The sequence below is a fragment of the Mesitornis unicolor genome, unplaced genomic scaffold (genome assembly GCF_000695765.1).
Source record: "Mesitornis unicolor isolate BGI_N332 unplaced genomic scaffold, ASM69576v1 scaffold25408, whole genome shotgun sequence".
Taxonomy (NCBI): Eukaryota; Metazoa; Chordata; class Aves; order Mesitornithiformes; family Mesitornithidae; genus Mesitornis; species Mesitornis unicolor.
The window spans coordinates 498-15,704 of NW_010202885.1; the positions used below are offsets into that span (position 1 = coordinate 498).

A 15,207-nucleotide genomic window follows, 5' to 3' on the forward strand; every position below is an offset into this window, starting at 1 on the left:
TCTGAAAACTGGTTTTCCCTGGTGCTGCAGGGCCTGTGACACCTTCCAGGTACATCCTGGTTGAAAGGGTACTAAGCTCTACACTCAGAAGACCTGTAATGTACCCATAGCATATGTCCAGATCAGCCACTAAGTACAAGTGCAGCAGATCTGATACTTCAGGTAGCGTCAAGGTTTTTGCATGCATTTTTTAATGGAAAAGCAGATGCCAAATACGTGCCCAAAATACCAGTTTCCCCTAGATACTGAAGTGTGAGGAAGGGCAGCAGTTAGTGAAAAGAAAAGTAAAATAGCCATTAAGTGCATCTTCACCTTTTGTATGTTTTTGACACAGTAGTTGAACAAGATTTAGGAGAGTATAGTGTTGCTTAGACCACTTTAAGTAATGATTTTTTTTTTTTTTTACCTGGAGAGAGGAACTTGTTTGTCTTCAGTTGCAATATGTTTTCTTCTCCAGAGTTGGGACCATGGCTATTGACTGGATTGGTTTTGCATATGCTGCATTGCTGGCTGTTGGAGGTGTTGTAGGATACACTCGTAAAGGTAAAAGGTGGGACAGCAGGATTTGGAAATGAAGCATTTGACTTTCCCCTCCATTATGCTTTGTAAAAAATAAATTATGCAAGATGTGAAAATGTTGCTATCATGAACACAACTGCATCTTAAATCCATCCTGCACTGCTATAAATGAGCTGAGTCTCATGAGATTTACTTGGGTCAACTTAAGCATTTGAGTGGTCACCTTTTTCTGTTAATTTAACTGATGAAAGGGCAGAAAGGGTCTGTTACATTATCTTTGACCTTCAGTGTTATTTTGGGCCTTCTAATTTCCTTTAGTCATTCCCGTGTTAAGCACAGTAGATTATTTTTGATTAATGTTTATTTTTATGGAGTCATCCAAACTTGATTCTGAGATTTCCAGATGTACACTGGAAAGAAAATTCTTGTGTATTCTGATCTGGTGGTTAATTATCTCTTAGATATTAACTCTAAGATAATCAGATAGGTTTTAGGTTATCATGTGCTATAAAGCTAATTTTCCGTATTTCAGCCATTTTTGCAGTCCCATCCAGCTCCTGAGCTAAGGACAGCATCCCAGCAGAGGTCGCAGCAGTACTGTGGATGGACAGGCAGCATCTCCAGCCTGGTCCCCGTTAGCGCTCTCACAGAGTGCACCTCCCAGCAGCACAGCAGTCTTCTTCGCCATGGCCATTATCCTTCACAGTTTTTGTGATTCAGGGTCACTGTTTCCCTGCACAGTGCACACATGCTTTGCTCTTAGAGACATGGCTTTATATCTGACTTTCTGAAAATACTTGTTTTATTTTTTGTTTGCACCCATCTGTGCTGACTGGCTATCCCATTCATTTGTTCTCTTCACTCTTTAATAGCTGGTTAGTCCTTGTGGCAAATCTAGATATTTTTTTATTGGTAATGATTTCTGCTGTCTTGCAAATTCTTGATTGAAAATATTCAATATAACAGGACTGGGACCTGAATGGCTTAATCCAGATAATGCCTGCTTTGTTGATTTGACCCTTTTATACATACAGTACAAAGTCAAATGCCTATTCAGAAACCTAGATACGTTACTGAAACTCTGGGCTTACTGAACCAGTTTTGTAATAGCACTGAAAGAAGATGTCAGATTACTTCTAAAAGCCTTATTTTCATCTTCATTGTCATCTAATTGCTTTAACTCTTTTCTAATTCTTTATTATTTATATGTGCTGTTGGTGAAACGATTTCTTTGTCCAGGACTGATGTCAGAATGAAAGGCTTATGACTACATGTGTTGTCCAATTTACCCTTTATATATATTGACACATTTCTCCCATTTTTTGAGATTCTCAAGTGCTGTAAAATATAGTTAAAATGAACAGGTCATCCAGAGAAATTACAAAAATGCTTCTAAAGATATGCATGGTAGAGAAAATAGCTAAATTTAGGTTTGTGCTTCAAAGATTGTTTTTCCCAAATTGGAAGTATTGCTAGATCCTGATCACCTCCCTCTGATATAGTCAGTTTTGAACTAGTGCATGCAAGGGAATGACTCAGTTACAGAAATATTATCTCTCTATTCCCACTGAGTAAACTAGCTGCACTGTGGCAAAATCAGTTCTGTTTTTAAATTATTTGGATAATACTGTGTAGAGAAAGAACTGCTTGTGTAAAGGTTGAGCTTAAAGACATTGTATTGAGAAATAACGCTTGAATGCTTTATTGCAGGTAGTAAAATCTCATTAGCTGCAGGTCTCACCTTTGGTTCTGTGACTGGTTATGGAGCTTACTGCGTAACGCGTGATCCAAGAAATGTGAAGATATCACTATGTAAGTGTTTTACTATAGTAAACTAAAAAAAAAGTACCCCCAAAAAAGCAACAAGAGCAAGCAGTTTCCAGAATTACAGATGAAACTCTCTCTTATATTAAATTCTGCATATTGCTTTGGTTTAAATGTTATTTTTTAAATAGAGTTAGACAGTTGAACTTAGCTTGCAAAATTCAAGAGCTTAAACGTTTATAAGATAAGGCAGATCATTCACACAAAGGCAGCAGGTGTGTGCTACCACCTAGCAGCACCCCCTTTTATTAGCTGGTTACATAACACTGAAAATATTGTGAAATCAAGCTGAGAAACGTGGGAGAGTACTGGAATAAAATCAGTAGAGCTACAGATTAGAGTGTAATTTGAGAAGTAAAGCAGGTGTTGAATCCAGTCTTGCTTAATCCTCAGATCCCAGTGAGACAAATAGTTTGATTTAGTGTTTTTCATTTGCTGCTAAGGAAGACAGGATACAGACTGCAATAATTGCCATGTTAGTTTGCCATGAAACACTCATGGAGGAAAGGAACTACAGTCTCCAAGGAGGACAGCGTTAACTTTGCACAACTGATTTGTAGTAGGAGCTATTCGAAGCTTCTCTCACTCAGTTTTAGCAAAGGTGGCTTAGGCTGTGGTTTCACTTGAAGTGCGGAAGTACATTTAAAATACATTTAATCCAGATCGTGTGAGCACACAATCACTTTTTCTGAATTTAGTTAGAATTTGTGATACAGTGTTCATGCTGGCTTTGTGCTTTACACCAGCCACAGTTGTAAAAACCTCCATTGCTAAAAAGTGTTGAATAGCATTACTGGCAAAGTGTGTTTGCACCAACTGGGTTCTTTAGTACAGGTGATAATGGCACACCTGATCTGCTCCTAGATGGCTTAAATTGGATATTCCAGTTTTGCCACCATGACCTTGCTCAGATTAAGTTATCTCCATGTTAAAAAAACCCCGTGTTTGGAATGAAGACACAGCCTTAAGTATATGTAAATTTGTAGCTGTTCGGTGTGACGTACTTTCCTGTATGCATTAATGTGTTTTTATGTGGCTGGACTAGGGTAGAAATTCAGATTTCAGTATGCAACAGTTGGTGCTATTCAGAGTGCAACTGGATGCACTTGATTTATTGAATTTCTGATCCGAATCTGATTTACCGAGTTGAATTTGGCTTGATTTACTGAATTTCTTTGTCTGATTTTAGGTGAAACAGTGAATATCTAACACTTTTGAAAATCAGGTCTTAAAGTTGAAGAATTTAAAATGTCATTGGCACATTTGAAAAGCCAGATACTGGTAACCAGCAAAAAAATATTACAGAGTGAACAAGATTTATAGCTTTTAATTAATTGTAAATATACTTGGGGCACTAGGCAAGATGCATACTCTGGAATAGTCCACTCTTCAGACATTCCTGAGAGGATCAAGACTATGAGACCAGAAAAGAACAGCAATGGATAATGGAGCATAATAGGTTTTACTGCAGGGTATCTTTAATGAGTGCACATGCATAGCTGGTAGAGTTTCATAAGATGCTTGTGACTGTCAGAGCTTGTTGTATAATGCTGGAGTGAGTTTAAAACTAATCCTTGACACCTGTGAGCAGAGAACGGTCCACAGGAGTAGGCAGTGAAGTTTGAAGAGAATTAGCCACGTGGTTTAACTGCTCCATAAAAAAGGGAAGACATTTGTGTAACTGCCTTTGGTTTGGCTGCAAGAGTGGTAAAGCCCAGCTGCCCATGAGAGCTCCTGCCTCTCTCCCCACTTCTAGAAAGCACTTCAGGTGACAGTTCTTTAACAAAGCTAGCTATCTTAGCAGAGTTTTATGTATCCTCATTCATCTTCTCATTTATGTAACACTCTGCAGCCATTAGTTCGATATGAAATCCCCATGCCCAATCAGTTCATTGCTACCTCCAGTTTTAGGCAAAAGCAAGAAGATGCGATTCCTTTCATGATGTTTGTTCTCTGCTACGTACACTGTATTTGTAGCTCTCTTGGGCTGCCCACATCTTGCCACAGACAAGGATAGTTCCTTCGTATGATGGTTCCTCGTCATGACTTGTGGTCATGACGAAGGAGATGTCAATAGCCATTATTCTGTTGCAAAAACAAGTGGCATACCTTCCACTATCATCATCAATGGCACAGTGGAATTGAGCGCACCCTCAGGAATTTTGCAGATGACACCAAGCAGAATGGTACGGTTGCTGTGCCAGAGGAACAGGATGCCATCCAGAGGAACCTGGACAAGCTGGAGAAGTGGGCCCATGTGAACCTCATGAGGTTCTACAAGGCCAAGTGCAAAGTCCTGCATCTGGGTCGGGGCAACCCCCAGTATCAGTACAGTCTGGGGGGTGAGGGGATTGAGAGCAGCCCTGGGGAAAGGGGCTTGGGGTTACTGGTGGATGAAAAGCCAACTGTACTCCGGGCTGAATGTTTTTATAGACTTGTATCCCTGATCTAATGTTTTATTAAGTTACAGTTCACAGCAAACATAGCAACAACCTTTGATTACTCTCCATGTTCCTGCGTAGTCTACTGGGAGAAGTGAGAACATCAATATATTGAATTGTCTTTTACAGTTTCAGCTTTTCTTTTGACCATTATAATGGGAATGAGGTTCAAGAGGTCCAAGAAATTAATGCCTGCCGGACTAGTAGCATGCATGAGGTAAACATACATTGAGGATATTAATGTAAAGATTTCAGTGATTTTCTAATAGCTGCCAGTTGGCACCTGATTCAAGCCAGTATCAGTGGAAGTTACTATCGTCCAGCAACTATATGGTTTAAGTGAAATAGTTTGGAGGTCACAGTCCTGTTTCCAGTGAACAGTTTTTTCATCTCAATAGGCGGGTGCATCTGATACGGAGTAACCTTCTCAGCAAGGAAAGGAGATATCTGCAATTAAATATTAATGCATATTGATAAGACTCTTGGAAGAACCTGAGGTAGGCCTCAGTGTTTTCCAACACACATGCATAAAATTAGTCATCTAATTTCATACAACGCAGCCACCTTAATAAAGACTGACACTTTTGTTTAGTAGTGCTGCATTCAAAACTACTGGAAGTTCAGCACCTTTGAAAACTGACATTTTTGGTCTGACCTAAGAATTTTGATCAGTATTACTGTGAATTATGGTGTTTCTAACCACTTTGACTGCTTTATTGCTGCTGTTTATTTTGGCATTCTGGAAAACATCATTTTCTGTACCTATTATTTTGAAATTAAATTACTGAGTAAGTCAAAACTTTTTTTCCCAGAGAGTCTGTAACTCAAAACATTTTTCAGCTGTAAGTCAGAATCTCCATCCTCTGAAGGAATATTAACTGTTGCTTTGTTGTTAGCAGATATGATGGAACACCTTTTACAGTTTTACTCCCAATCCAGACAGGGTGATCAAAATCAGATGCAGATTTTTAAGATGCAAAATTTAAGAATCGGGATTTAAACTGGAAAATACTATTTTCTATTGTGGGTCGTTCTTCAGGCCTAGGCAGACTGGGTGTTTCAGCAGACACTGAGGCTGTAGCCTTAGACATTTTGAAAGGTTGTTACTAGAGACTGTAGTGTCAGCTATTTATGAATGCATTGTTATGTAGTGATGAATTTCACTGCTTTTGTTCATGCACAGCCGTATTAATGTTTCTTGTTCTGTTGTGGGGTTTTTTGCAGCCTTTTGATGATCTTGAGGCTTGTTTTTATGCTGCTGTAGGAGAATTCAGCGACTTGAGAACCAAAGTATGACTGCCACACTTACCGAACAAACAAGCAAGCTTTCCATACGCGAAAGACAAGTTTCAACACAACTCTTAGATTGCATTTCTCTTTTCTATAAAATAACTGTACCTATAACTTGATTATTGACATTTGTTGGTATTTTGCAAGCTTTTTTATAAAACTTTAAAAAGTGTTTTGTTGTTGATACATTTGGATCTGCTTCTGTTTAAGCAGTCTATTAGCTCAAGAGATCTTTAAGTTTTATATCTTTCAGGGGATGCTGAATGCCCCAAGAAATTGAGTTGGTCTTGCACTGTATGTCTGAGAGAAGAATATATATGAATACATGTTTATGCTAAAAAGGTATGTTGCATTGAGCCACAGTTTTGTAGCTTTTGAGATTAAGTAATCGATTCTAATCATATTGTCAATTACTGATCAGTAGAGGCACAGGTCTGTACGGTGTTGCACTAGAAAACCCACCTTTCCTTCAGACACATGCATCTTGTTCCCCTGGTTCTAAATGTCAAAACTATTGTTAGTGTTCAAATAAAATGTAAAATGTTCAAAGCATCTCGGTGTTTTATGCAGACCGGTGAGCCATTTTGTCAATGGAAGAGTCTGGTGATCTGCTCTGTACTCACCGCCGGTTTAAAACAGGTACCATGTATTTGTACTGTAGACAAGGTGAATGCTGCCTTAGATTAAGCTCCAATGAAAAGCATGGGCAACCTAGTGCTGAAATGCAGAAGCCATCCTGTAGTTGCTGCTGCCTCAGATACTAGATGCAGGAAGATTTTGTGGTTTTGAGCATGTCCAGAGTTGAGCCGTGTATGCATTCTCAGAGTTACCCCATGGGGGCAGGAGCTGGGGCTGGCCTCCAAGCCCAACTGTAATCCAGAAGCTTTTGCTGAAATTGCTGAGAAGCCCAAACAAGTAGTGTCCTCAGCAATCCAACAAATCCCTGTGGGATTGAGGACTCACGGACTACAAAGGTGATGTCCTGTGCCAGTCTCTGTGATGGTTCAGCAATCACAGCACTATAGCAATGCAGCTCAATGAACTTTGAGTGCTACAGTGGGCATTGCAAGCTACTGCTTCCAGGTAATGTTCATGTAAAACACTTAGGGGCTCATCTGGGCAATGTTCTCTTTACAGCTACTTGGGAAGTGACTGGAGAAGGTAAAATCTTAGGAAAACAAAACCAAAAACAAACCAAACAACAAACCCAATCACGTGGCATTTTCCTTACTGTGACCAAGCAAGCAGAGATGAGCAAGGGAACAGAGGGCTTCAATGGATGAAAACCACATCAGGCTAATTAAACATATGTACTTTGATCTTTCAGTGAACAAAATTCTAAGAGATTCATATGGGGATTAAATTAGTTTCTTACTTTTGCTCCTAAACTTACGAGGATCATGAATTTTATTTTTTTTTCCAAGTATTTATCTTTTAAACTGCAACTCTAAAAGTAGAGACAGCAGTGAAATACAGAAGAGGGGCAGCGAACCTTGACCTAGGGGGCCAGCCAGAGAGCAGAACCAAAAGATTCTAAGCCTGATTTTAAATGACTTCCCCATTTTTATGGAGTGGCTCTTCTCTCCTGCAGCTTATGAAGTTGGGGGGGGAGGTCTTTTTACAGCATTCTGAATGCTGCAGCTGGAACAGTTTACCTTACCAGGAATGTACTGTAATTAAACAAACACAAAGTATCGGCATATTTTATTTCACACAATTGTTCCATTAAATACCACTTTCTGGATTCAGCAGGTCCAAAACAGCCTCTTACTCTAAATTAAAAGTGCATTCTGCTTCAATGATAACCATGTGACTGGCTATACGATCCAAGCTATAGAATGCATCTATGCAGTTTACTCTGATAAGGCACAGCTCTGACAATATACTATAGTTGTGTTATCTTCAGCAGCGACATGATTAGATATTGAATATCTTCCTCACAGAAGCAATATACTTGTCATCTGGTGGCGGCTTCCTCTGGCTGCCAGGCTGCAAGAACTTCTTGATTGTCGGAATGTTGCTTATTCTTCCTTTAAAAGCCTGTAAGAAGCAGCAGCAAAGCCAGTGAGAGTCAGGAAATTATAATTCTGTCCTTTATAGCTTATAAATCAGATGACTTGGATGTTTACTTCTCAGATATACTTATTAAACAGAGGACAGTAGTAGCTCCTTATAACCAGTTCAGCACTCTGCATTTTCCATTTAAAACAAACAAACAAACAAACAAAAGCCCAACCAACCAAACAAGCAAATACATGTACAACATAGTAGTCTTTTTGGAAAATGCAGGTATTATTATTCTGATCTGCACTCACAGAATCATACAATACCAGGTTGGAAGGACCTCAAGGACCACCTGGTCCAACCTTTAAATGCAATGCTGGTGCTACAAAGTTTACCTTAGTTTCCCAGATGGGAATGGAAGAAATTAATATTGAAGATTTTAGACTCATCTGGTAAAGGTGGAAAAAAAAAGAAAAAGCAAAAACCACAGCTTAAATCCAAATCCTGCAGATGTATTTGGGCCAAAAAAAAGAGGCATGGACAGAAATACCATGGCAAAACACCATGGAAGACAAGACATAAAAAACTTAACAGCTCTTGTATATTATTTCTTCAAAATACAATTTTGCTGGCAAAGAGGACAGGAACTGCGGGCACAACTGGCCGCAGACTTCACCTCCTGATGGTCACTGCTGTGTTTGAAGACATGGAGGCAGCAGTTACAGGGACAAACCGGTAGCGTTAGTAAGTGACCTCCTGCCAGCTGAGAACAGCTGGGGAAAGCAGAGCTGGAGAAAGGGGAGCCCCCAGCAGCTCTGGGGCAAGGTAGCGCACATCAGAAGACATCAGAAGATTACTAACCTGCAGCAGAGGGAATGCAGACAGTATATCAGGCTTACATTCTTCTGTCATTAATATGGCTTCCAGCAGCTGGATGTCTGCCCAGCTTAATTTGTTGCCAACAAGATAATCATGCCCATGGTCTTTTAAGGCCTACAAAATATGAACAAATTTTTTAAAAAGGTTACATAGGATGTAAGAATTTTATCTAGCTATTTCATTACGGGCATATTTCTACAAAAATACACAGCAGAGCAAATCCATACAGGAATCTTTAAAGTTAGAAAGTTATAGGTATTTTCACAACAACAAAAAAAATCAGAACTCATGTCTCAGTGTGCGTGGACTTAAATCATGGAAAGAAACAGGACCAAAGTAACTGTAACAGGTAGTTACAACAGCGTACCTGTAGTGTACTTTAATTAAAAAAAAAAAAAAAAGTCAAGTGAATTCCCAGATGTTTCAGCAAAATTTGAGATTGCTGATTATATTTTGAAACAGTTCAGGAATGAAGGAACACAGCCTGTCCACCCTTCCTCCTGTATGGAAGGATTTTTTCCATGGCAAACTGCTGATGCAAGACTCACAGTCTACCAAAGCTACTAGTAGGTGTAACAGACTAAGTAAGTTGTGGTAAATGTTGCAGCACAGCTTCACAGCCATCCCCATCTCTCCAGCCTACGCTTTTCCAGAAGGCAATCACCCTTGTAGCAGAAACAGGAGAAGGAAACGTGTCTGTGCCTCACCTACTCTAATGCTACACAAACAACTAGCCATTGAGCTAGGTTTAAAAAGCAGGATCTGCTCTTTGAGGAGTCTTTAAAGAAGACAGCAAAGATATTCAGTACTGAAACCAGCTGAGTATTATTTTGTGGCCCTCTTTTCACATTGCTGAATACTGGCTCCACCACACAGTTTGAGTTGTACTGTCACTTGCCCTCTGGAAAGTGTGGGGGCAGGGGAGTGGGGAACCTGTTCCCTGTTTTACTGTCTTTGTGGACTACTGGCAATTTATTGCTCACCTTTTCATATACAGGGAAGTACCTGGTTGTAGCTCGTTCAATGATTAAGGCAAGCTGCTTTTCTTTTGCATCAGCTGCTTGAAGAGGGATGACCATGATCATTCCCATCAGGTCTGTTGTTCCCTCCACATACATATCAATCCTGAAACAAACATTTTTATTTTACATTTATCATTTGAACATTCCGGTTTGGTTATTTTCCTGAAATACAATGCTGAAGTGATCACTGAGTAAAATGCTAATTAGTGAATGTAACGTACAACCTAAGTTTATTTTCTTGTTCTCCCTCTGATTCCAGGTCAGTTTTTTCCAAAGCACAGACTTTCATGAACAGGCTCACAGTGTCTGCAACAAGCAAGGTATAAATAAGAGTCTGCAACTGATGTGTTTAAGGTGGAGTTAACACCATTTTCCATTGATAACCTATTCATCTATGCTGTGGGAGAAAAGACCACATATGCAAACCACTCTAGAGTCAAAAAAACTCCCAGTTTTTAGGTCTAATCATGAAAAGATTCTGGCAAAAAATGGGTGCCAAATGCCAGTGCAGTCCATAATTACACCCACAATCTCTGGAGTTGCCCCTCCAGTATCACAGAATAAACCCTTGACAGTGAGTTCTAGTCAGTTAGGTTAAGGACTTAATAGAACTTTTGCATGACTTTTTTTTTTTTGAAGTGTAAACAAGAATTTTTGCTCTTGCATTACCCCTTTAGTTATCACAATGGAAAGTATCCACAGCTTACATATTAAAGTAATATTAGGAAACAGTGGTTTAACTTCCAGTAACATTAAGCCACTAAACATGTCTTTTTTTAAAATCAGCTATGAAAGATTCTTTACATTTTGAAAAAAGGAAATTAGAACACTTAAAGACATTTCATTTTTTTGCAGGCAGATGTAGTTTTTCCTACTGTTTTCCATTTTAATGAGAAAAATTTTCAAAAAGGCATACTGAGCCTTTATTATTGTACTAATTTCTGCAGTTGCCCAGGAACTTAATGCACTTCTGGCCTCGGTGAATTCAAATGAGCCTGAAGGTGGCCATAAGTGGTTCTCACTATGTTAACAATTAACAATCACTTATCAATCACAAAGTCCATTCACCAAGTCACTGGATCTGAGGGGACAAAGCACTGGCAGGTGCATATGCACTTTTACATGCAGATATCTCAGAGCAATATTTTTCTCATAAATGTTAAAAATCGTAAGGACAGTATACACTGTTACAGTACCAGGCTCTCTCTTTCAGGTCTTTTCCATAGAGGTTGTATTTCCCTGCAATGTAGCTGAGGATTGCTCTGGTCTGCACCATCTTCATCCCATCAATCTCCACCATGGGCACTTGCTGGAACATCAGGACTCCACCTAGGGAAGAAAAGGAAGGAAACTACTCAGACTGCTGTAGTACTACACTGACTCTGAGAGAGACCTGGTAAGACACCAAGACATTTCCAATTCTGAGGGATGAAAGCATCCTACAAGCAAAACAGGCCTCTCAAATCTTATCTTTACAGGTCATACTGGAGGTCCTACAAAAATCTCACCTGTTGTCTGTTTGTTATATTGGTGTGAATTTATGTTTGGGGCACAGTTTACAGACTCACCTTTCAGTAATTTGTCTAGGTCTTCCTTCTTTTCTATAAATTCTTCCTCAAACTGAAAAGCAAAAATATAAAACAACACTGTGTCACTCCAAAGGCAATGGGGAAGTGGAAAGGAGTCTGGAAGTTAGACGGCACCTCTCCATACTATTCCCCATACATCTCATAATTGTGTTGACCCCCCTACTCCTACTCTTCATCTCTGCTCCCTCACTGCCTTCAGGGCAGCTTTTCTGATTGATCCTACTCAGGTCCTGACCCAAAGAACAAAAAGCACTCTTTTTGGAGATAATATTCTAAAGATTTTCATGTGGTACGCATGGCCTTTCAGTGGAGAACAATCATGACAAAGAGAAAAGTGACAAGCATTCAGAAAAAGTCAGAGATCCACGTTTTGGTCTGTAGCAACAATTTCAGATCTCCTCAGCTCGAAGTACATTTCAAAACTGACACCAACAATTCTCTTTGTATGTTAAAATCCTTTTACTGGGCAACTGTTCCTCAAGCAAAACATTAAATAAATACAACATGAGAGAGTGTACCACTGAATTGAAGTATTCTGCATCACAATGTGTGAAATTATGCATCTCTCTAAGCATAGATGTAACTGGGAAACCTTTCCAAAGAACACTTATTTTAATCACAGATTAGTCTGATCACATTATAAAAAATAAAATACAAACCTCAACCCCAGCTGCTGCTAACAGCCATCGGATTGACTCCATCTTCCCTCTTCCCTTGGTATAATGCAGCTTTGGTTTCCCTGCCATGATTTAAGAGTTCTTGTTTCCTGGTAAACACAAGAAAATTATTTTACAGGAAGCATGTTTTAAAATAGCTTTTAAAATGCACCACTCCAAGCTACTGAATACAGTTGGATGCATGTGAAAGTAGAAGTGCAATCAAGACCTAGATACTTGGGCTTGATGCAACCATGTTTCCTGTGGATTAGTGAAAAAAGAGAAAAAGTACACACTACCAGGAGAATACGCAGCAATTCAAAAAAGAATCATGACAGAATGTAATATGCATCTACTAAAATTATATACATATCTTTAAAAATAATGAGAGTTCACAAGAGTTTCATAACTGAGACGGAATTGTGGGGTATTCCTGAATAGATACATTTTTAACCTAGTAATGATGCAATCTCTTCAGTAGGTGTTGGGTTTTGTGACAGTATCCGTGTCATACCAGACCTGAAAATGTGCTACGTCAAATGAGTTGCTTCTCAAGAACACCAGCCCAGAGACACCACCATTACCTTCACCGCTCTTAGTACAACACTTCAGAGCCCTGTGCTGCTGTGCCCTTACAAATATGAGCTTGTAACAGCAACATATATGTATTTCACCAGGCTTGCCACTTTCCCTATTTAGCTAGTTCTGGTTTGACCATTAGCCAAATCACAATATATCCAATCAAGACACATTCCAATTTTACAAACAACAGTTAAACTTTAACAGGGATTTATACCCTATTGGCTCTGAAAGCTTAACTTTTAAATCAAAGCTAAACAAACAAACAAGACCATGACCGCTGTTGGGTGGATAAGACCTGGTCAATGTCCCCAGCAGCAGAGGGCTGAAGTCAGCCCACAGGATGATGGCACTGGGATGAAACACTCCATCCTTTCAAATTTCACAAACACTGAGGGCAGTCACATGTCATACGATGAACCCGGCAGCTGATGTGAGCTTGCCTGGTGCTAGAAACAAAGCCGACACTGTGCTCTTATCACTAATGGGTCCCAGAAGAATGACGCAGATTTAGTAAGAGGACAGAGTCACAGACTAACAGAGTCTTCTAACAGATGCTTCATCATTAAGCCAAGGTTTTATCTGTTTACAGGCAGGCTTATTTATTCCTGCATAGACTTCACACAGTACATAATCAAGACACAAAGTGGAAACTTTGTCTATAATGGCAAAGGCATCAATGAAGAGGCACAAATGGTACAACAGTGAAAAGGGAGACTGCATCCCTGGCCTTCTCCACTGAAGTCCTTTGTCTCGGGTAGTATCTTCAACAGGTCCTACAAAGTACAGTTGTTGCTCTGCTAGGGGCTGGACTCACAGGAGAAACTTGGTACTCCAGCCCAAAACACAGGTCCTCAGAACTGCTGCTCAGCTTTCACCCAGCCCTGGCAATGCCTATATCCCCAGATGCCTCAGTCTTTTACAACAAAGTTCTCCTGATACATAAATATGTGCTTGCTCATGAAGACCTGGTTATGTCTTGATGGTTTAGAGTTGCATCAAGTCTAGAGCTGCTCAATGCCTAGCTAGATTCCTAATACCTGAACAACGATAGGGTGCATAAACAAGCCATTTTGAGAAGTGCCTTATCACAGCTACCTTTCCACAGAAGACAACAACCTAGGCTCCATTTCTAGTTTCCATAAGTGTGTGAGTTACAATCTACCAAGTGAAAGAGCTCTCAACCTTCCATACTTCAAAAATACTTCATTTCCTGGCACTCAGGAAGTAGATTATGGTCTCAACTCCACTTCATCAGAGAGAACTGCACTTGGGTCCTCACAGACTGGCCAAGCACTAACCTCCAGCACATGGAATCAAGGCTAGGAAATGCACTACAGGGACAAGCTAATATAGGCAGAAAAAGCAAACTTCCCTGACCTCTCCTGGACGCAGAGGTAGATTTGAGAAAAATCAGCCAGAGCCTTGCTTTCCAGTGTCAGCTCAGTGCTCCACTCCAAATAGCTGGAAAAGCTGAAGAGCAAAGCAAGTGTCAGTGGAAAAAAAGTCCAGCTGTCAACGTAACCTGTCCATGACAGTTCCTTGTGGGGACTGGCCAAGGCTTGAAGCTTTCTGTGGAGGTAAAAAAAAGCTCACTTTTTCCTGGAACTGCACCACTTAAGGACTGACTCTGGGTTTAGGCTGAACGCTTACGGTTAACTTTGGTGACTCTGTTACTGCTGTACAATGTATGTTCTTTTGTAAAGCAGTGAGTAATCAAAGAATAGCAAAGTTGGTAAATTATCCTTCATGCCTAGCAATAATGGATCTGAAAAGAAATCACAAACCTTCTTGATGTTCCAGTGCACTGGACCCTCCTTGGACCTCAGCCAGGCAGCTGTCAGAGTCACAGCTCCCACTGTGACCACTGCATTAAAGAACCACACTATTTTGTCCAAAACTATTCAGGCATTGGCCTTCCAGTGAGAAACAAGTAAGTGAACTTTACAGCAAGCTCATAATTTGCTGCAAGATCCTAAACTTTCTTCCTAATTGGACATGGACAACCAAGTAGTTCCCTGCAGTGCTTTGTTCCTCGAACACAGCTCACACAGGGCTGCTCTGACCTTACAGCACAAGCCCCGTACAGCACCAAGCCCAGCTAGGTCTCAGGACCATCTCAAGTCTGTAACCAGTCACCAATGCGTGGTCTCTGCTGGGGCTCAGGCTAAGTGTGGATTCAAAACGGGTCATTTCACAGAATCATTAAGGTTGAAAGAGACCTCTAAGATCACCAAGTTCAACCATCAACTTAACACCACCGTGCTCACTAAACCATGTCTTGAAGTGCCACATCCACGTGCTTTTTGAACCTTTCCACCACCTGGGCTAGGAGGAGTGTGTGAATGAGGTGAACGGCAAATCACCCGAATAGATTCTAAAACTTGTAACAAACAGCAATTCC

At 40.2% G+C, this 15,207-nt stretch overlaps 2 protein-coding genes across 2 annotated transcripts; one reads left to right on the forward strand and one right to left on the reverse strand.

The window, feature by feature from the left end:
* The first annotated feature begins 461 nt into the window (after positions 1-461).
* TMEM14A (transmembrane protein 14A) lies at positions 462-6,086 on the forward strand. Its single transcript, XM_010190549.1, has 4 exons — positions 462-543; positions 2,230-2,331; positions 4,914-5,001; positions 6,009-6,086. Exons 1-4 carry the CDS (start codon positions 468-470, stop codon positions 6,046-6,048), a joined length of 306 nt encoding a protein of 101 aa, XP_010188851.1. The 5' UTR covers positions 462-467; the 3' UTR covers positions 6,049-6,086.
* A 1,830-nt stretch (positions 6,087-7,916) lies between these two features.
* On the reverse strand, positions 7,917-12,339 carry LOC104545413 (glutathione S-transferase). The gene is made up of 6 exons (XM_010190550.1): positions 12,228-12,339; positions 11,548-11,599; positions 11,176-11,308; positions 9,941-10,082; positions 8,940-9,071; positions 7,917-8,114 (listed from the first exon to the last, which is right to left on the reverse strand). The coding sequence occupies exons 1-6, from the start codon at positions 12,312-12,314 to the stop codon at positions 7,992-7,994; spliced, it is 669 nt and encodes a 222-aa protein (XP_010188852.1). The 5' UTR covers positions 12,315-12,339; the 3' UTR covers positions 7,917-7,991.
* Between the last annotated feature and the right edge of the window lie 2,868 nt (positions 12,340-15,207).